The sequence below is a fragment of the Ostrea edulis genome, chromosome 8 (assembly GCF_947568905.1).
Source record: "Ostrea edulis chromosome 8, xbOstEdul1.1, whole genome shotgun sequence".
Taxonomy (NCBI): domain Eukaryota; kingdom Metazoa; phylum Mollusca; class Bivalvia; order Ostreida; family Ostreidae; genus Ostrea; species Ostrea edulis.
The window spans coordinates 35,923,786-35,947,032 of NC_079171.1; the positions used below are offsets into that span (position 1 = coordinate 35,923,786).

Below are 23,247 nucleotides of genomic sequence, written 5' to 3' on the forward strand. Positions count from 1 at the left end.
ACAAGTTTTGTCGTATTTTTACAGCCTTTCTTACTTTTGATTCCATGTTTACATTTAAATCTCCACCACGTGTATATCCTACATTCATACGCATATTACGAAGTAGTTCCAAATTTATAATCAGAAAACGGTGATTTTAATCAATTTACAGTAAGCATCAATTTGATTGCACCAAAAACATATCATAATGTGACTAAATATTTAGACCAAAACATAAATGTTGGATCAAAGAAACTTTTACAAGATTTCTGTAAAAAGCCGTTGACAGAGGTGTAGTGCGAGGAGCGCACGGAACTCTGGGTAGAGAATGCTCCATGTGTTGATCATATTACGCCGCCATTTTGATTCGACAATATTTAAATGAGTTATGGTACTTTGTTCAATTTGTACATAGTACACTATTATAGAAACACATTGTGGACGCAACTCCTCCGAAATTTATTCAAATTTTGTAGGATTGTTAATCACCCTATGTAGTTGATCATATTGTGCCGTCAATTCGATTCGACAAATTTTACTGGAGTGATGGGACTTTTGTACTTCAACTGTTTTTGTGGCAGTGGGGGATATGGCTACGTGTAGCAATCTTGTTAAAATAGAATAACGAATGGCCATCGAGCTCATACGTTTTTTAAAGAATACAAAGTCAAGAGTAGGACAAAGGACCTCCCTACTTTAGTTGTGACATCCGGCTCCCGATGATTAAGTAAAACATCAAAGTTTCAATAATTGCAATCTACAATGTACCAAGATGTTCATTAATGTCTTAACTTAGAGGCTTGGCATTTTGGTTTACTGAAAAATTAACATAAGAGCTTTGAAATCGGGGTTGTCTGTTTTGTTATGCCCCCGAGATAGAAGATCGGGGGGCATATTGCTTTTGTCCTGTCTGTTATTTTGTAATTCTGTCTGAAACTTTAACCTTGCTAATAACTTTTGAACAGTAAGTGATAAAGCTTTGATATTTCACATGAGTATTCCTTGTGACAAGACCTTTCCGTGGGTACCAACATTATTAACCCCGTGACCTTGACCTTGGAGTTTGACCTACTTTTTGAAAACTTTAACCTTGCTAATAACTTTTGAGCAGTAAGTGATAGATCTTTGATATTTCACATGAGTATTCCTTGTTAGAAGACCTTTCCGTTTTTATTAAACTTTTCGACCTTGACATTTAACCTACTTTTAATGTTTTGTTTACATTGGTCATAACTTCTAAATGGTCAATATTAGAGCTTTCATACTGTACATGAGTATTTCTTTTGACAAGATCTTTCTACTGGTACCAATATATTTGTCCGTGTGACCTTGGCCATTATCGGGGGCATTTGTGTTTCACAAACACATCTTGTTAAATTTCTATTAATATTTATTGAATGACCGGTTTTTAGAGTTTTGTTTATATTGAGCATAAGGTTGTCCATATTTCTCTTTTCTCTTGATCCCATGGGGACCTGGGTTAAAATAGGCTTTCTGTACCCCTTGTTTGACGTAATGGGGTGGTCCTTCGGATGAGACCGCTAAAACCGAGGCCCCGTGTCACAGCAGGTGTGGCACGATAACGACCCCTCCCTGCTCAAAAACGCAATGTTGCAGACCTTCATGGGCAATATCCACGTTTTCATATCAATGAAAATGTTTTATGCAGGACGTTAGACAAAATACATCCAAAGATCCATTTAGTGGCCTCTTACTACAAGGAAGGGGTACTGAGGACGCATTCTAACCTGTGTCCCCACGGGGTGAGTCTCGCAGCAGGTTCACGGTTCTTAAAAAAATAATACATATATTTTAATGAGTGACCGCCCAGTATTCCGACAGTCCGACGGGTTGGTATTCCGACGAGCCGATAGTTTGACGGGCCGGTATGTCAGCAAGTACATTGTAAGATGACATGGATAACTTAATGAGTTTGTATATTTTAATCATTAAATCATGTAATAAAATGAATGTTAATGGGGTGGGGGTGGGGTCGGTCAATACAATAATATAGTCATCTTCGAAGTACAATATTCACCTCGTCCTTTTGGGCTCGGTGAATATTGTATAAGTCAGGCGGCTTAATCACTGTACTGACCTCCTGATTGGAGAGACGGTAGGAGAATTGCTGAACTCGATGTGATAGCACAAAACCTGGAAGAATGTAGGAGATGTGGGCAGCCTTTACATTTATCCGACTGTGTCGGAGAAACACGATTTGGACTGGCACAAATTCTACAAGTGCAGTGCTGATGCAGTGAGTGTATTGCTCATTTTGGGTGGATTAATACTGTTTTTACATTTATCTAGATGTTTTTTAATTTAGTAAAATGAATACAATAACACTCAATCACTTATATTTGAGTAGACTATGGCTCCGATCTTCTTTCTATTTTTTGTCATCTAATTCACACATAAAACCAGAGGTACATATTTGTTTAATTGATATACAGGGGTATTACATGTAAAAGTATCTGTAAATTAAAAAAAAATCATGATATGCTATCATGCATTTGTGGAATTAAATAAAACAATTCTGCACTTGTTATATATTTGTTATCTTGTTATATATTTGTTATCTTCTATTATGTGAAAATCATCTTCAAAATGGCTATTTTGGCCAAAAAATGTAAATATAAATTGAGATGATGTGAAAATATTAGGCTGAGAAAGGGCAGATTTTTTAAATGTATTTTAACAAGCATTCATATATGGACATAATATGTGAGTTTGAATGAAAAATCACAAGTGAAATTTTTAAAATATTCATATTAGTGGTGTTGCAGTGCCGTATTTTTAACTGCCGAGGACCTGTATCGAGTTCAATTTTGTACCACCATTATTAAAAAACATGAAACTATGTTAAAATTTCACTTTTAATTATTTAGTTAGACATATTTATTTCATATTTGAGGAAAGAATTGCAGCATCTTACCTCAACCAAAATTTGATGGACATGTTCTAGGACTTCTTCAATGAATTCTGATATTGCCGTTTGACAAATGGGTGTACACGTAATAAAAATACCATAATTTACTCATTATACTGACAACCCCTCCCCTTGTTTTTATCATACCCTCAAATGAACAATCTAAGTATTTAAACTCAAATGTTTGAGAAATCACAAGTATGTCCAGGACTAGGGACCTACCTTAACAGAATAATATACTTCATTTGTAAGGGGGTGGTTTTTTTTTTACTGAGGCATATTTCACGCCTTATCGTAACATTTTCTTCTACATGTACAATTAAGTCACTTCTTAAAAGGTCTTGACTCACCTGGATAACGACATCGGGGCTCTATTTTTCCTTTGTTTGCTCTGCTTGCTTTTTAGGCTTTTTTCCCCTTTTCTTACCTTTTTTGCCAACAAACATGGTTGGTGCTGGGTGCTTCGAACCCAGGTTTTTTTTTTCAACCCTAGGTTTTCATGGCCTTTTTATGCACCACTTTTGTTTCCAGTAAAGATTCATGATATTGCATTTTTATCGCATTTGTTTTTTGTAACAATATTGTGGCTGGAAGAACGCTGTTGTGTATTACTTTTATATACATGTATTGCATTTCTAGTCAAGATGCGGGTATGTCTCCCAGCCAATTTCGCTCTGTATTTTTAGGATTCAGATTTTACGTTATTTTTAATAAATGACAATCTTTTTACATCTAACATGTTTTTCTGTTATACTTTACATGGAAACAATCAGCTGTAATGTTGCCTTGGAGTAAGAGCAAATTTTAACATAAACATGGATATTGCAAGTATTATGAATGAATGTTATTTTTGCCAAATCATACCATTTATGTGAACAAGTTAGTTTTTTGTTTGTTTTTTTGTTGTTGAAATTTTACTTTCTGTACGCAGCAGCTCATTGCAACATTCATTTTGTTTTGATTGATTATACAGATTAATACTTACAACACGTGTAGCAGTCTTTCATCATCGACCAAAATATCATTTGCCTCATTGTCTTGATAATAGTTTCATAGACTACTAAATTCATAATCAGACCTAGTCAGTTAGATCTCAAAATGATGTAAGAATTTTTATCATGTCAGGGAGTAAGACACGGAAAGAATTAAACATATAAGTAACATTTAAAGGCTGTAATTATTTCTTTAAAAAGTTATGTATTTTGGCCAGATTTCAAAGCAATCCGGTTTATAAAGCTTGATGATGTTTGTCCGTCCCTGTAAAAAAAATGGTTGAATTTCTCTGCGATGGTAAGGGTCATTTACTACCTATTTTGCCTGTACTTCATCAGTTAGGAGTTTTAATTTCCATAAATACCGAGTTTCTCTGATTTAGTTCACACTTGAATGATTTTGGTCAGAAATTGATTGTCTGATTTTTAATCAGGCCGTGTCGATTTTTGCGGTTTCTGGTTATGTCCATAAAATAATGCCTGGCATGAATAAATTCTAAGTCTTATTAATTAAAGTTTTTGGTGATGGTCAACATGTCGGACTATCGGACCGTCGGAATATTAGACTGACGGACTATTGGATCGTCGGAATACCGCCCGTCGGACTATCGGGCCGTCGTAATACTGGGTGTGAACCATTTTAATGTTATAGTGTATTGAAACATATTTATATAACAGATGATTCGTGAACGGGGGAAGCGTCAGGTGCTAGGTCAGCCCCTTAATAAATAATGGAGCTTGGTAGATCATATATATTCCCTCATATATTGCATCTTTGTAAGCGCAGATATGGAATTCAGTATAGGTAGGGCAACTCACTTTCATTCGTCCCTTTGATAGTCAAATTATAAATGTTTTTAAACCTTCAACGTGATTTTGAAGAATCCCATCTATCGAAAGCAAATTTGAATATACATGGACTTATAATATTTCTCTACAGGCACGTGGTCCATATGAAAATAAAGGGAGTGATTATAAAAAACAGTAAACCACTTTGAAAGCCGGGTTTACTCTGGAATTTTACGTTTATTCTTATTTTCGAAAAACACTGCATTTGTATATGTACGTCATAATGTAGACAAAAGCAAATAGAAAATTTAAATTAACATGTATTTACAAAACAAGAAATACAAGCGGGGCTATTGTTTTGACGCATTCATCCTTTTGTCTGAAATGTACAATATTTAATTTTGACAAGTCACGTCAACTCGACCCAACCTTTTAAACAAATTACATAAATACCAGCAAACTTTCGCTTAAACACCAGTTGGAAACTTCATAAAAAACTCTGAACTACAATTAATTCAAGGTAAGAGTATTTCAAAGTATTGATTCAGCGAAATACGATACCCCCCAAAATTGCAGTGGAATTTTGTAAAATAATTGTGAATGTTTTATATTGTTAAACTCCATGTTTGTATTATTCACAAGTCTTTATGTAATAATTCAAAGGCAAAAAAAAAAAAAAAAATTAAAAAAAATAAATTATTCACGAAGACCATTTAATTGGTGTATTTCATGTATTAATTATCTAAAATATTGTTTGATCTATTAATATACGACCCAACATAAACACAAACGAAATCGACTTCATATAATATGTCTTTCGTTTCCTAAGACCATAACATGTGATGATCCTAAATTTAGAAAGATACCGGGTTATGGAAATTATGACGATAGGGTAGGAAGTTAAATGACTGACCACTCACGTGACCGATGTGTGTACTTGCATTTATTTAAAAAATATTTTGCACATACATATATGCATACGACACAGTAAACAACACCGAGGATATATCACGTGCATTCTATAGATAATACAGTTTATGTCGGACATGTCAATATAACACCGAGTTTATTTGTTTTACTTCACTTCATAGCAATGGACGTTCTAATTTTATTTTTATTTCACAGTCACACAAATATAGTGTAACATAATCGCTAATCATTGTTTTGTCGTTTCTTCTCTACAGATGAGGTCCACGTTGATAAGCTGTTTATTTGTGTGTCTCTTGGTGATTGATTACACATGCGCACAATGGAGTGTGGAGGGAGACGTCGGTACCAGCAAAGGGGGTGGATGGAAAGTCGGAGTCAAGGTCAAATTCTCGTGGGGAAGAAAGAAGAAAAGGAATAAACGCGGAGTGGTATGGTTATATTGATAATTGATGTATGAAATAAAAACGAAATAATAATTCTTTTTTTTTAATTTGTTCAAATGAATTTACAAAAGCAACTGTCTACATCAGTTTGTATAACCCATCCTAGTTTTAATTGTGAAGCCGTGTTGGTATTCAAAAAGAGGATGCTTCTATGCGAATCTGTTTGTGAAACTTCACAGCATTATGTATATGATTCTCTGAAATTATTATTACTATTAACGACACAAGAAACTATACTAAGGATACAATCATTGTAGTGTACACGATATCATTATCAATTAAGTTAACGTGAATTTGCTATCGTAATTTCAATTAATTCATTCTAGGAAATTTATCATTCGTATTTTAGTCTGTTAAAACGAATTTAAAAGGAAATGATACATTTTCATAAAATTATCTCGTATTTTATTAATTATGATGATTTCAATTACAATGTATTGGGATAAATGTAATAAAGCTATTTTCTAATTCCGTAAATTGTAATGTATTATAAAATGTGCTGTTATGATAAATGACATTTACTATAATTAGTGAAATTAAAACTAAGCTTATTATTTTATTAAAATAAAGATTTCGGATTTATTTAATATGTAGAGTTATACAAAAATCACATTTTGTACAGGAAGACCATGTAATTTTGCTCTAATTTTCCTCTAAATAGATTACATGTATGTATATCAATAACAAAAGCTTATATAATTTATCCCCCCTCCCCCCATCATGGAAACAGTAAAACAAACTTTTCGACAAGAAAAGAACAGTTAATATTGCTTTAATCAGTTATTATATGAATTGATATTTCCAAAATTGCAATCCGTTCTTTGACTCGCTATAACATCCAGTGCATTTACAAAATTTACTGTCTTAGCAAATATACATAACTGAAATGTACTTGATCTGCCTCGGAAGCATACATATATCTTCTTATAAAATGAATGTGCTAACTGCTCAATCTCTCAACGTTATTTCTGTGGAGATGTGACAGAGCTCTTTGACCGAGTCTGAAACGAAAATACTGAAATTCAATGTTTACAATCATTTTCTTGACCATAAAGAGATTCTTTTTAAGGAACCTAGTAATCAGAACGATATATAATATTGTTTTTATGCCTCCTATGAGAAGAAACCGTCCAAGCAATAACAAATAACCAAACACTGTAATGCAGTTTTGTCGAATATGTCATTTATTGAATGACATAAGGTAAATTGTTAAGTAAAAAGTATAACAAACCATTAAGGGGGATCACCTGAATAAACAATACCTGCTGAAACATGTACATAGGTGTCGGGTAAAGTGTGATTCCCCTTTGAGACTGACTAGAAAAATACATGTAGTGAAAGTACAATTACAAGTTATAGAGTACACGGAACATGCATACAATATATACATAAATGAGTTAATCCTTGGAGGCGTCCAAAATTGTGCCACAAGACCTCGCACAGTGAGGGATTGACGCCAACTAAGGAAAGAAAAAAAGTAACTTGTACCAAGATCCTACATTGTCCTTTATGTAGAATAAGTGAAAAAGAATTGTGCACTGATCTTTTGTTTTAACCATTCCGACAAACTACTGATTTTCACTTGTACGGCATGGCAATGAACTCTTGGATTAAATATTCCACTGGTTTTTATTTAACAGGATGTAGAGATGTTTGACGTAGTGATTATGTTGAGGAACAACAAAACCGGAAGTAGCGTTAGATTGTCTCCATGTGACTACGCCCTCTATGACCAAAATGGCGACCTGGAAGTTACAATGGCCGACTTTGAAATTATCTTTGAGCATGATGAGGAACAAAAGCATCAGCTGGTAAAACTAATGTTCAACGAACTGGACATCAATAAAGGTAAATACATAGCGAAAATCAACGAAGAGCGTTTTGAATTTGAATGTCAGTTGTCGAGGTACATGGGCGCTACAGAGCTCACAATTTTCTGTGAGAAGACTCGTGCCCTGGTTTGTTTACATATAAGCTAGATATACCAGTAAAAGTTCGTTTAAAGCAGATTTTTTTTTTCAATTTACAAGGTAATTCTGAACATAATGCAATAGTTTCTAGTGTTTAGCACCTCTCATTTTCTTATAAACCTGCCATTTTCTATCAAGCGATCAATATGTAAAAAAAAAAACCATGGCACGAACCTTGTTTATATAACACAGAAGTGTGAGTGCTGTATCTCGCTTGTAAATCAAAAACCGATATTCAAATTTTAGTTGACCATTAAAAATACGTTTAGTTAAGCACTGTAAACAATGAAAATGGAAAAATAAAATTTCAACCCCAACCGTGTCCACGCCCCTTTAAGTAACACATCCTATTACTCTCGTTTTTCAGACAACAAAATTTCCGCCAAGGAGTTTGAGGAAAGGAAACACAATGTGATTTCTAAGGATAGCTGCCAATTGTGAAGAATGCAACCAACGGTAGGACATTATTGATCGTTTTACAAAGCAATTTATCTAGATAAACATTACTAGGTCACATTTTCATGGAAACTCGCGGTCGGGGATGCTTTGTTAAAATACAAACTGCAACAAGTTAATATTAAAAATCAATTACACTTCAATTTTGATTATCACAATTTCGTTTTACCAGTGTCTCTGTGATGCCAATTATTATATTTCTAATTGTTTTTGTAGATTATTGGATTACATGTACCTTTATATAAACAGGAAGTCGAGCAAGAGAATAGTCTTAGTGTCCCCAATTGATACAAGACGAAAATATGGAGATATTGATGTCGACACCTTGTAGAAGTGCAATATTTATTTTTTGTATAAAAGAAGTGCTTTTTGCAATCAATAACATTCCAACCTAAATCTTTCTTGTTGGTTGATCGTTTGTTTTACTTCCCATCAAGAATGTTTCCCTCTTTGGTACGTCACCAGTTGTACAGGTTGTTGTAATTATGGGTTATGTGAGAGTTCACTGAAATATGGGGAATTCCTCTGTTTGAAATAATCACACGATTGTTAAATTAAAAAATTATTGTCACAAAAATTCAAACATAGTTCAGTTCATAATTTCAATATACAGACCGAAAAATAAAACTTCTTAACAATTTGAATAGAATTTTAGAACTGTCCTTGCAAATTTACACGTTTTAACTTTGACAGGTCCGTCTATTTGGATTTTACATTATCTGCTGGTGGACTGTTAGTCCCCGAGGGTCTCTACAGCCCAGTAGCTAAGTACTTCGTTACTAGCTTGAAAATACAGATGTATATTTAATTGCTGTTATTAAATTTAGAAATTCATTTCAAAATTAAGGATTATCTCCCTCATACATAGCTCTTATCCTTGGACGAATTTGGCTCCACTTTTTTGGCACGCTATTTTTGGCTATATTTAGCTCTAAAACTTCATAGTTATTTCGGATTTCGGTTGAGCATCACTGAAGAGACATTTTTGTCGAAATGCGCATCTGGTGCATCAAAATTGGTACCGTATAAGTTTTACATCCAATCAAATAAACTAAACAAAGTTCCAAATTCAGGGGAAAGCTCTATGACATTAATTTACAATAAAATGAGTGAGAGACAAGCATAACCAAATTAAAGAAACGCAATCCCAAGATCTGACCATAAATGTGATAACTGCAGAATCCAATTTCCTCTGCGACCGTGAAACAGGAAAGAAGTGTCAAAGTTGATAATTGCTATCACGTGTGAAAATTAAATCCTTAAAGATCAAACATCAAATTAAATAATTGAATTTCAATTCTAAATTTGGAAATCCTTATACCAAATCTAAAAGGAATAACAACAATGATTTTTAGAATCCCTACATATACATACATACAACGTACAAGTAAAGGACATGTGCTTAGCGACTAAGGCCGTAGTAGTGATGCTTGTACGACGTGCCAACAACTACCGTGATCTCCTTTATTAAGGTCATATCCCAAAGACCAGTGATTCCTACTTCTAAAGGCCTCCGTGGTCGAGTGGTTAAAGCGTCGCGCTCAACATCACATGGCCTCTCACCTCTGTCGGCGCGGGTTCGAATCCACTAGCGCCGGTAAGTGAGAAAGTTTCCCAGTTTACTTTCGGAAGGTCGGTGGTCTCTTCCCAGGTACATTGTATCTGGGTTCTCTCTTCCACCAATAAAAACTGGGCACCGCCAGATAACTGAAAAATTGTTGAGTGTGGCGGAAAACATCAATCAATCCTACTTCTAAATGTTGAGGATAGGAGCAGCTACTATCTAAGTTAACGTCTTAGGTCGTAGCAGTTAAGTTTCTATAACGTCCATATACCTACTAAAACCTCCGTTTTAAATGGTCAAATCCGAAGACATGCGATTCTCAATTCTAAATGTCGAGGTCCCGTGAGGATCCGGGTTAGAAGAGGTCCCCAGTACCATATTGCTTATCGTAAGAGGCGACTAAATGGGGCGGTCCTTCGGATGAGACCGCAAAAACTGAGGTCCCGTGTCACAGCAGGTGTGGCACGATAAAGACCCCTCCCTGCCCAATGGCAATAAGCGCCGAGTATGTATGTTATGTTACTTATTGGATTAGACTTGCTCAAGTATCTATGTTGTTTTTTATTACTTTATCATTTCGTCAAACTTTTACTGTGTTTAAGAAATCTAAATACCAGCTCTATACCATACTTAAATGTCACCAAACATACTATGTCTGGCATTATTAAAAAAGTAGTAAAGAGAACACTGATTATTAAACATAGAGACTTGAGCAAGTTTATTATTAAATGGACTATCGGATTCAAAATATTCATTTAAATACAATATTTTATATTTAAAAAAATATTAATCATAAGTACTACCAAGAAAGTCCATGTAGCATATTGGTTAACGCCTCACTGTGGCACGAGTTTGATCCCAGGATTGGCAGGGGTTGTGCGAGAGTATGGTGGTCACGTGAGTTTCCTACAGGTACTCTGGTTTCATCTCGCATCAATGTCTTTAGCATGGAGATGACGAAAAGCATGGATACCACACTGAAGAAATCGTCTTCTAACCGTCAGAAAATAAATAAATCTAAATTTCAAAGTGAATATTATATAATATTTAACTTCGTCAGTTTGAGCGCGCACACACCTTTATTTACGAAATAAATATTCGTATTTTTGTGACTGTTGTAGGATAACAACATCAGAGGTCGAGAAATGTTGGATTGAAATATATAAGAGGAAGCGTCATCTGAAGTTTATATATTGCAAACAACATTTCGAGATGGACAGTTTCCATATCGGACTACACTGCGTCGATATGAGATTCTTAGGCCACACATGTCCAGTTGGAGGCTCCCAGGAAATGTTGAGCTTGTAGAGGTTTTCGTTATGTCTACATTTTGCCATGCAAATGTTCACAATGAAAGGTGAAGATAACGTACAATGCGGCGATTTGATTGTTCGAGAATTATGGTGTTCGATAGTCGCAGTAAGTTATGAAGTATTTACTTCTGCCTGGAAACGTGTATTATTTCCCAAACAAATGCAAAAGTTCATTTTGAGTATATTTGAGTTTTTTCTGCAATGGCCGAGTTGTTAGAGCATCGCGCTCAAAATCACACGGAATCTCACCTCTGGTCGACTCGGGTTCGAATCCCGCTTACGCAAGTGAGAAAGTTTCCCAGTTTACTTGTGGAAGGTCGGTGGTCTCTTTCCAGGTACATTGTATCTGGGTTCTCTCTTCCACCAATAAACGAACAATATCCAACATTTTATGTGACGAAGAGCTCCCGGATTTCAAGAGTATAAAGAGTGTGTAAATCAAACTGCAGCTGCACTACAGAAAATGTTTACGAGATATTTGTAGCCTTCCCCTAGATTGATTGTTTGTTTTGCTGTTTTCCGCCACACTCAACAATTTTTCAGTTATCTGATAGCGTCCAGTTTTTATTGGTGGAAGAGAGAATCCAGATACAATATACCAGGGAAGAGACCACCGACCTCCCGAATGTAAACTGGGAAACTTTCTCACATACCAGCGAGAGTGGGATTCGAACCCGCGCCGACCGTGTGATTTTGAGCGCGATGTTCTAACCACTCGACCACGGAGCCCCCCCCCCCCCCCCCCTTTCCCCTAGAAGTTATAAACCAAAAAGACCTGGAGGCTTCATTAATCTAGCTAATATGGACCTCCGCAATGCCTTATCACGTGATTTATATATTTAGATGCATTGTATTGCTTGAGCTGCACAGCAACCGTCTCCCCGCGCCACTGTCATACTTTACAAAAGTGTGAGGACGGTAAGGTAAGATGGTTTCTCTCAATATACACAAGTGAAGATAACACAACGGCGACCAACCCCACAACTATTATTAAAAATCCAACATTAACAGTTTGGTAAACATACCAAAGCTGGGATCAAGTGCTTGCCTAGGAGTAAGCATCTCCTTGTTGACCGGTCACACCCGCAGTGAACCCTATATTCTGATCAGGTAAACGGAGTCGCCCGCAGTCAAAATCAGTATGTAAACGGCTTATAAAACACGTCAGACAGCTATCAACTCAGTGAAAGCTTGCATTTAGAAATTATTTGTCAGAAAACAAACTTATCATACGCAGAACATGGTCTTGCAAATCTAATCAGTTACGAGACATAGGCATGTATACCAATATATATATTATGAGCATTGCTTATTCCATTCTATCAGAAAATAATCGGTAAATGATTTATCCACGTTCATTGCTATGTTTCCTACAAATAATTGCATGCACGTGTATTTCTGGCAGAAAAAGATTTCTTTTTGGAAATTTTAAACTTTATCTAAATGCAAGGTGAAGATAACGAACAGTGATCAATCTCATAACTCGTACAAGCAATACAAAATAGATAGTTGGGCAAACACGGACCCCTGGACACATCAGAGGTGGGATCAGGTGCCTAGGAGGAGTAAGCATCCCCTGTTGACCGGTCACACCCGCCGTGAGCCCTATATCCTGATCAGGTATACGGAGTTATTCAATGTTTTCTTTTTACCAAAATTTATTTACATTTTTATTATTATTTTGAGTGATGTCTTAAAATATGCTTTGACTTGTTTTTGATTCTCTGTACTATTGGAGAAGAGCATATGTCGATTGGGTCTATGACAACTCATCGATACAACTCCTAGATGGGACGAGTAATAAAATGGACATCTCATAGATACAATTTATTGACATTCGTCAAAAATTGTCCAACCCCCCAAAAACAAACAACAAAACAATGATTAATTTTGTTTACGTCATTCAACATTATATTCAATGTTTCAATGGGATACATAGCACACTGATTTTGACTACGGGTAACTCCGTTTACTTGATCAAGATATGGGGCACACGGCGGGTGTGACCGGTCAACAGGGGATGTTCATTCTTCCTAGGCATCTGATCGGGTGATTGCCCAACTTTCTCTATTTTGTATTGCTTATAGGAGTTACGAGATTGATCACTGTTCGTTATCTTCATCTTTCATTACATGTTAAATTGGTTATTTTAACAAGCAAAGTTTGATTCATATGTTGCCTCTTTTTCATATAATATTATTGAATCATAAAATCTAAGGAACCAATTAATGGACGCCCCCCCCCCTCCCCCCCTGCACCGCTCCTCCTCCGCGATTTAGGATCTAGAGCTTTTGCTACATTTGTTTGATTTTGCTTGTCAAGATTTTTCAGACAATGGTGAAACCAGCTTCACTTTGCCTACCCATCTTTGCAAACACTGTTACATACCCGGTTTTATTAATTTATATTATTATACTTTCATGTAAAATACTCGAATCTGATTGGTTGAGAAGCATTTGAAGACAGAAAACATTGTTACCCTATGAGAACAGAAAGCACGCGCTCCAGTGTGATAGTATCTATAAAGGGCACCAGTACTTGACAACGGGTGATGTTATGAAAAATGTCACATGCGTCATATTTATGCTCGTACTCTCATCGATATACAAAATATCACATGACAGTGATTAGTCAAATGTCAACAGACGAAAGTCTTTCTGCTTTGTTGTTTATATAACATTTAGTATAATAAAACAAATATTGCATGTAGTTGAGGGTAACATTGAACATTTTAATTCCGAGAAAACCATTTTTGACTGAGGCGTAGCAGAAGAAAAATGTTCTTCGTAAAATCGAAGAAACTAAGTTTTGTTATTATAAGAGATATGAAACACTGTACAACCTGTTAAAACTCAGTCTATAATAAAGATTTTGATACCGTAAGCTTTACAATACCCTATTTATTACTACTATTTTATCTGAAGCTTATGAACCCATCCGTAAGCACGCCCCTACTTCCGGTGTAAGGGCAATGGCTGCACAAATGGGGGATATTATATGTCAAGCCCTTGCTGTACTTTAGATAGCTTGTTTATTCTTGAAGAAAGTAATGCCTTGAAGAAAGTAATAATACTACAGCATGTTTTTCGTAATTTCCTTTTCATGAGGAAGATCGATATCTTCACCCACCATGCACGAGGAAACGTGTAAGTATTTAAGTTTTGGATTCTTCTCGCATGAGAGAAGTTTGTAAATATTTGGTGTGCGATACACCGACAACGCATGAAAAGTGTCTTTACCCCACCTCTGACAAGTTAGCTGGGAGATTCTGAATAGTGATTGGCTGATTACAGTCACGTGAAGAGGTGGGATATTCTATCCCACGTCACCGTCAAAATTTATACCAGGCTTCCTTGCGAGTTATCTTTCTTGTTGCATTTGTCAACAACAATGGCGGCCAAACGGTTTGCAAGTTTGGCAGCAGACGAGATCGAAAAAAAGGAATTACTAATAATCACACTGGGTATACATGTACATATAATGGTATACATATACTGGTATGATGTTTGTCCGTACAAAAGTTCGTTTAAATAAAGTCGTCTTTGAACAAGGAATATTTATAGTATGGTGTTGTATGTAGTTCCTGTACGCAATAGCCTCATGCATATTATCATAACAGGTCATCGGTGGGGTAAATTCGTTACCAGGTCAATAAGTTTTATAGAACTTAGTGACCTGGTATCATCCAGTACCAGGTCACTAGATGATTAGGTAACTAATAATGTCACCCTTCTAAAAATGTTGTGCTAGGGGCATTGTCTAAAATGTGTTCATTCAGGTTCCAGCCCCGATGGAGTAACGGGGCTTGTCCAATTTCAATTTTAGCTAGCCGTGTTTTAAACTACTTCTGCAAACAACGATGGATGTTCTCTCAAGGTATTCCATGTAGTGTTGAAAATCCTCAACCATTGTTACATAGAACTGTTTGAAGCTGTTGACGAGTTGGTGTCATCCATTAGTTGTCTTTCATTGACTTGTTGAATCGCTGATGTTTACTTTCGATTAGTTGACTTTTGGTAAATTGTACATTACTGAGAGTTGTGGTGAGATGAGTTAAATTGTTCGTACCTGCTGTCGATGTTATCTGCTTAGATCAATCTTGAAAACAAATGTAAAAGGAAGCGTAGCATAACTATATGACAGAGAAACGAAGAAAATCACTGAAAAATCGAATATATCTATAAATTCATGTCTTATGGTTCAATTATCTGGCATACATCATCAGAAGGAGAGCCGTTTTCTTCATCAAAAAGTGATGTTTTTTTTATTTCCCCTGTCTGTTGCATTTTCCTTTTTTGTAGGTTTGTTTTACCCAGAGGTATTCAGGAATCAATGGAGAAGTTTTATATGACACTGGATGTCATACACCATCTGTAAGTTGTTATAATTAAACGACGTAGATAACGTACAGTAATAACATATTAAAATCATCACTTTACTACAAGGTGGATGTCCACGAAATGGTAGAATTTGCATGTAAAATACATTGAAAAAGGTTAGGAATATACTTTTACGATAATGTAATCTTTTGGAAAAATAAAATTATGTGACGAAAAGGTTACCGTAGTCGATTGACCATGTAAATCATGTTTACCACGTGTTATAGAAATCTTAGCGATGGGTTGCTCTAAAGCATATGACATATTTCGTGTTGGTGGAACACGTATTAAAGGGGCCAATAAGTATCAATATGAGATCCCTGTGGTGAAGAAAAGAAATTTATTTCTCTGATCCATGTATTGAATTGTCAGCATTGAATATTTAGTTTACATGTATCTGTTTAAAATGATACTTTCTTTAATGAGTTTGATATAAAACTGTCACTGAAGCGATATTGAGTAGGTAGTCCTTTACCAAATTTGCAAATTGCATGATCCCAGGAGTAATTTCTTTTGGTTCCCATGGCCTTTATCATTTGAAATACTTCTTTAAGTTTAATAATGCGGTATAATAACTAAATGCAGATTTAGAAGAAAAAACAACCCAGAAGATTGACCAAAGTTGTGAGTTTCGCAGCGCCAGTGTTTTGACTTTAGGGCGGGTCCAAGTTGGTCATTATCGTGTTAGTGTTACATATATTGTATCATGTAAATTATTTCATCAGTATAGACACTTTCAGAGGGAATTTTAAGTTTTCAGAACTCATCTTGTTTTATACTGTTGTTGAATATTAGAATTCATCTTAGATATACAGAACAGGAATATTTCTAGATTTCATAGCCCTTGCGAATAGTGATACTTTTAACTAATTCTCAGGTGACCGATACGGCCTGTGAGCCTCTTGTTTATGTCTTATATATAAAAACACTTGCGTATTACAATGTACGTTAAACTAGTGTTGTGTATTTATGACAATAACATCTTCAACAATGTCATTTTTCAAGTTTGCAAGAATATCTGTAAAAATATATATTCTTGTATGATCCTGAACTTTTTTGTCCAGTACGTCAAACTTGTATATAATTTTTACTAACAATATGTCATCTTTATACAGATTTGTTCGAAAACGACGCCCCAGGATTTAGTAATGAACCCGTGTCATAACCCCGCCTATTCCCGCACAGAACAGTGTGTAGAGTGCTGCTCATCGGATGCATGTAACCATAAGGGATGCGGAAGTCCAGGTTACTTACTACTTAACTTAATCCTCTACGTGCATGTCTGCACATAAGGCTGAAATCAGCTCCCGTCACACTTGTCTGTCCCTTGCCTTCTTTTCTGCTTCTTTCCAGGTTAGTCTCATCTCTTTCAACTCTCCATCTATCATTCTTCGCCAGGTTTCTTTTGGTCTTCCCCTCTTTCTTTTCCCTTCAGGAGTCCATCTGAGAGCGACATTTGCTGAGCATGCTTTGTTCATTCTCATGGCGTGCCCTAGCCACCTCCATCTGCGTTGTTTAATTTCTAATTGGATGATAAGTCCAGGTTAGAGAGTAACTATTAATTCACATTTGACCGGCGAATCTCTCACGGATACCGTAACCTGACCGTGTCTGCCTTGTCGTGCGGCTTCCCGCAATTTCATTGCGATGACAGCGAAATTTTCGTGCAAAATGTTGGACTTCACCTCGTGGCCTCAACGTATTCTTTTGTTTAAGGTTATTCAATTTTTAAAATCGTAAAGTCCGTAGTATGTGCACATATCGTAGATTGTATTGCACGGATTCTGCACAGTCACTTTCCGGGAAAAGTGCTTAGACTCGCGATATTTTGAGGTAAGATTTAATAGTACGGACATTGTAGATAGTCTCGTGGGTATATTAGAAAAGTTCTCGCTCAGCTCTCGGTTACGACGGGAATGCTCTACCACTGGCCCTCTTCCGATCGCTTCTTTATGCTTTACATTTCAAATTAAATGCAAATCTGAAGTACTACACCATGAACGATCATGGCCATGCTGAAAAGATTCAGTAACGCAAGGGTTCTAGATTTTTGAAGCGATCGGTATATTTATTTGTCTCAATAAACAACATAAATGAGAGTTTTCTTTGTCTAACACATACCGCATGGAACGCACAGAAGTATTAAGAAACAGAATATGCCCAATACTTTGAATGAAAGTACTTACTTTTGTCAAGCACTCGTGTTTAATATCGAACACCTACGGAAATTTGCACGGATGTTTGCTATATGAGCTGAATTCAAGATTTGAAACAATTTGAGAAAGAACCATGATAATCTGTTTCAAGAATATAAGAAGACATTTAATTTCGTACTAAATTGGAATTCATAATAGTCTTTATTTTGACGAACTTCTTGAAAATGAAAATAACGCAGGGTGAAAAGATGAAAGATGTAACATTACTAAGGTGAAAAGGTATCAAAGATTCCCACATTGATTAATATCATTGAAAAGAATCTTTTGAAAAATCACTATAGCTGAACAACAGCAGGGCCAGTGTGACAATCTTTTGACATTGGAAATGACTTTCGTTTGTTTCAGATTATCCCACCAGACGAGGCCCTCTTTGTTTCAACTGTCCGCAGGCGGAAAACCCCGCCCTCTGTAGCGCTGTCCAAGTCTGTGACGAAAATGAAGTAGGAAATGTTTACTTCTGGTTTAAAAGTCACATGTTGTTCCTCGTGGACCATATGCTATTTCTATCATAAGATTAACCAGATTAGATATATTCTACATTTTCATTGTACTCGTTTCACACCTTTGGACTACCTGTGTAAAAAGACAACTGGTACGTTACACTAGTCTCCCCCGGGGCCATGTTACTTTCATGTAATTCAAAGTATTACAAAGCACATAACAAGTGCACGTTTGACGTAAAACATTGACTTTATTTAAAATGAAGTCGTTGCACTGGATTTGAAGGAATGTTTCCATTATCAAAATGTATGAATATGAAATACAAGTATAAAAATGTTTTCACATTTCCATGCTAATCAATAATATGACACAATATTCTATTATAGATTTCGTGATATTTTTACAGATATGCCACATACACGAGGAAGTGGAATTTGGAAAATCGTACTTTGTTCAATCTTGTTCCCAAAAGCACGTCAGTATTTTTTTTCTGAAGTTTAATCTGATCTTTTTGTATATATTCTCAACATAACAGAATTTTTCCAGAAGCTCTGTATGAGAAAAATATGATGGTCATATTTTGTATAAATTTTATATCCCATTTCATTTTGTCCATGGTCGCTGTTTCTTTTGTCATGTGAAATTGGACCATGCTAGATATTTAGCAATGATTTCAAGGTATGATGATTGCATATGGAAAAAGCGCCTGTTTGTCAGAACCAAGGAATAAACCTAATAGTGTTTTTCGTTTGATCTAGTTAATCTATTGAAAAAAGACGGAAAACCTATTGCAAACAGTTCCAGTCCAGTTTTGGATAGATATTTTGTTCAAGCAAAGTAGTTTTAGATTCATTTTTATCGTTTAATTTTGTTTGGTATATAAATGACAAAGGTAGGTTCACACTTTTTTTTACTTTAATAGTTTAAACAACTCTTAGTCCATATGCAGGTGATAATGAAATGTTGCTAAAAATATGAGGAAGTAACGATGGAGAAGCTGGCGTCCTAACTTTGTCATAACCATTAATTGAATTGTCATAACCATTAATTAAATTAAATTGTCATAGCCATTAATTAAATTGTCAAAATGCATACATTACCGATTTCAATCATTATGCTGGAGTTCCTCATTGAAAATATCTTGGTAGACTGATGATCGGGTCTTCCAACAAGGAGTTGGAATTCCCTTTGGCATGAATTGTGTCCCTTTGTTAGCTGACATGTTTTGATATGAAGCAGAGTTTATTCAACGCTTCTACGTGAAAAGAAAAAAAGATATCTTGCTGTGGCCTTTAACTCGACGTTTAGAAATACGGTCGTTTTATCTATTCACTATAGTCATTTTCATTTGTATGTCGATTCGATATATCCGCGTGAATTCGAAGTAAAATACACCAAAACGGCCTCTACATTGCTTCGTAGTCAAGATATTGTATTGAAAATAAATATTATTAACAAACTAACAATTCAACTGTATGACAAACAGGATTATTTCAGCTTCTCCGTCGTTAACTTCCCATATTTATGTAGCAATACTCCATTATCATCTGCTTATGGTATTTATATCTCTCCACTGATTCAATTCTCATAATTCGCAAGAGCTTATTCTGCGTATGATCAGTTTTTCGAGGTGACGTAAGTCAGCCTCGTATGTCAGACCCCAGCTTCAATGGCGCCCTGTTTTAATCACTACCATTTGCGAAATCACTTTGATTTTTAATATAAGAAATTTGTTGTCACATATGCTAATGCAACGTAAAAGCTGTCACAATTCACTTTGAGATTGATATAGGATCCATATGTTTACCCTCTACAATAAACGAGTTAAATAAGAATTTATGAAATCGCAATTTTTATCCCTTCGATATGAAACAAAGTCCACACATCAAAAGGAATCGCGAATTAGTGTTTAGGTTTGTAAACAAGATCAAAATTATTTGTCGTTTGCCAACATTTTATTCCACGATCTTAGAAAAACAGAATTGGACTGTAGGAAACGATTTGCATTGCTTCTGTATTCATTCGCATTTTCACATATAGACGGGGAAAACATGGTCTATTTTTCTCTAGGAATTCTGGGTAAACATTTTCTTATGTCTGAAAATTATGTTAATTAGCCGATTTATCGCCTATCAAAAAATAGTTCACATTGATACTATGTTCCATTTTTATTAAACTGTTATATATAAATTCTGTTTTATGTCAGATTGAAGAAGTCTTCCTTGTATGTGATCTGTTGTATTTATCAAGCAGAAATTGTGTGTAATTAGAATTTTAATATTAAGCTCTGCACTATTTCTCTGTATCCATACGCGCCACGCTATCCTGTTTATCAACAAGGAGAAAACGTCTTGCCTGAGAGAACTGATATATTCTTGCCAACGCATTAACTCAAGGTAATTATCTGAAACCCAATGTGTTAATTTCGTACAATTTTACCAAATATTTCTTTTGGACGCATTTTTTGAGATTTTAATACTAAATCTGGGTGTAAACATGTAATTTTCGATCGAAAGGGCCGAGCGCCATTTCCCGCGCTCTTTCATGGTCAAGTCAGATAACTGTAAACATTGATTAAGAAATATAAATGAACATGTTTTTGTGAATATATTTGTTATTCAAGAAAATAACTCCATTGGAAGTAATATATTGGAAATCAAGTTTGCATTTCTTTGTCACGAAATATGATTTATCTCAAGAGTTGAATGAATTATCTCAAGAGTTGACACTAGTTTTCAAGAGTTGATATTTCAAGAGTGGAAATTTTCTTGGACTGGTTTAACTTTGACTCAAGAATTGAATGAGTTATTTCAAGAGTTGACAGTTGTTGTCGTCATCAGATATGAAGGATAGCAAAAAAAGAAAAAATCATGATTTTGATAGTCATCAAAGGGAGAGCCCAAAATCTGTCAAAAAAAAGAAAACGTCACAATGTAAGAAAAGATCCCATAATTTTGAAATGCGTGTCTGCCAACTTTCATCAAGGGTCAGAAACTTTCTCAGAATATAGCAGAGGTAAACAATGTGTAGCAAATTCACTTGTGTGCATTGCATTTAATGAAGTTAACCAAAAATTGTTTGGAGATTGGGATGCGAATGATATTCATTTTGTTCTCGAAAAAGGTGATGTTTTATACAAGCATGCAAGGCAGGCCTGTCCACATGAACATCTTAACCCAGAGGACTTGCCCAAAAATGTTTGCATTCAAAATCAGTTGCTTCATGTGTCTGCTTTACCAGTTTATGCAGGGGAAATACAATCCACTTTTAAAGATAACGGCCCTTTCCTCTCTCTTGCTACAGCACTGAATTTATGCTTTGCAAATACCAAAGATGGAGGTATATTTATATGCAATGGCAGTTATGTTGCTGTATTCTGCTCAGGCAATCTGTTCCATGTTTTCGATCCACATGCACGTGATGCAAACGCAAATGTTAAGGCAGACGGTTGCTCTGTTTTGTTGACAGTCAGTGGTTTTTCAAATTTACAAGCTCTTTTGAGAAAACTCTTTGGGCGTGAAGAGGGTGCAGCTTTTGAATTGTATGTAGTTTCAATGGCAAATGTAGAAATGATGCCTCTTGTCCAAAGACATGTCCAAAGACAAGCTGAAGTCACTGCCAAACGTCACCTCGTTTCAGTACCTTCAGTACTTTGATTTAATCGAGACAGACTACTGACAAACACGTTGATGTTACCAGGGTTTCAACAGTGTCGTTCAAAGTCAGCATTTTGCAAATTCTATTTTCGTTATAACAATCTAGCTTGCAAATACAACTTATCATTGGTTCAGATGTTGTCTGACGTGTTTCATACCGATTGTTAGGCCTTTCTTGGCACACTGATTTTGAACACGGATTACTCCATTAACCTGATGAAGATATAACGCTCATGGCGGCTGTGACCGGTCCACAGGGGATGATTACTACCCCTATGCGCCTGATCCCATCTCTGGTTTATCCAGGGATCCGTGATTGTTTCAATCCTAAGTTGACTGAAGTAATCCCGTTTTTAGTTGTTCGCTGTTAATATTTTTGAGTATTAAAATATCTAAGTACGAAGTAGATGTGGAATGATAGAGTGCCTGTAAAGTGCGAAACGAAACGAAATCTACCGAAACGAAACAAAACCTACCGAAACGAAACCCACGGAAACTAAACAGATTGTATAACCGAACTCTTTTAATTATAATAATTTAAAATGGTATCTTAGGCTCCTGTGAAAGTTACCACCTATAAATAAAATTCGCCTCCCCTTTGATGTAGGCTTTCGGCTTGACTATTACAAAGTTTTATAAGCTGGAAAGGGGGGGGGGGGGGGATAAGCACAAAATACATATCCGTAGTTGATTAATTGTCATGTACAATTAGTTTCGTATCCATAAATTTCAGAACCTAGGGTTACAGTCTCAGAGATCTGGGGAAACACACTATACGAGGGGTGGGGTCGACGACGTTGGATCCGCCTTTGGGCATAGATACATTGTTTGATGAAGCTGGTGTCTGAGAAAATTGAAAGCAGGAAGAACTCTTAACCCCTTATTTTATCTCTAATTGCTGAGGTACGAGTACTTTCAATAATGGAATTGAAAACGGGACGGAAAACTGAATTTTTTTTAATGCAATAATATTAGGAGGAGGTCGGCATTTTGTAAACTGAAAAGGCTTATGAACAAGGGAATGTTAAGCAGAAATCACAAAGAGAACGGGAAGACTCATAATCCACCGTTTGATATACTACATACAAATGCACAATATCCACATGTATACATAGATTTGTCTTTAGAGCAAAAAATACTGAAAAATGTATTTATGCCCAAAAGTGGATCCAACGCCGACGACCCCATCC

General features: G+C 35.7%; 2 protein-coding genes across 2 annotated transcripts in view; both read left to right on the forward strand.

Annotated features, from left to right (window-relative positions):
- The first annotated feature begins 5,409 nt into the window (after positions 1-5,409).
- On the forward strand, positions 5,410-8,889 carry LOC130046301 (uncharacterized). The gene is made up of 4 exons (XM_056145963.1): positions 5,410-6,047; positions 7,703-7,910; positions 8,400-8,488; positions 8,705-8,889. The coding sequence occupies exons 1-3, from the start codon at positions 5,874-5,876 to the stop codon at positions 8,471-8,473; spliced, it is 456 nt and encodes a 151-aa protein (XP_056001938.1). The 5' UTR covers positions 5,410-5,873; the 3' UTR covers positions 8,474-8,488; positions 8,705-8,889.
- A 2,332-nt stretch (positions 8,890-11,221) lies between these two features.
- The window catches only part of LOC125662583 (ficolin-1-like), a 23,345-nt gene continuing 11,319 nt past the window's right edge, over positions 11,222-23,247 (forward strand). Inside the window, exons 1-6 of the mRNA XM_056145965.1 lie at positions 11,222-11,362; positions 12,209-12,288; positions 15,667-15,738; positions 16,860-16,989; positions 18,306-18,400; positions 18,808-18,876. Of these exons, the coding sequence (XP_056001940.1) occupies positions 16,893-16,989; positions 18,306-18,400; positions 18,808-18,876 (261 nt within the window). The 5' untranslated portion in view covers positions 11,222-11,362; positions 12,209-12,288; positions 15,667-15,738; positions 16,860-16,892. The remainder of the gene's footprint in view (positions 11,363-12,208; positions 12,289-15,666; positions 15,739-16,859; positions 16,990-18,305; positions 18,401-18,807; positions 18,877-23,247) is intronic.

Excerpts from the sequence above, each read along its gene's own strand:
- LOC130046301 (XM_056145963.1), top strand. The coding sequence starts at position 5,874 with ATGAGGTCCACGTTGATAAGCTGTTTATTTGTGTGTCTCTTGGTGATT. Across the intron at positions 6,048-7,702 it reads AAAGGAATAAACGCGGAGTG|GATGTAGAGATGTTTGACGT; the intron begins GTATGGTTATAT and ends TTTATTTAACAG. Across the intron at positions 7,911-8,399 it reads CGAACTGGACATCAATAAAG|ACAACAAAATTTCCGCCAAG; the intron begins GTAAATACATAG and ends CTCGTTTTTCAG.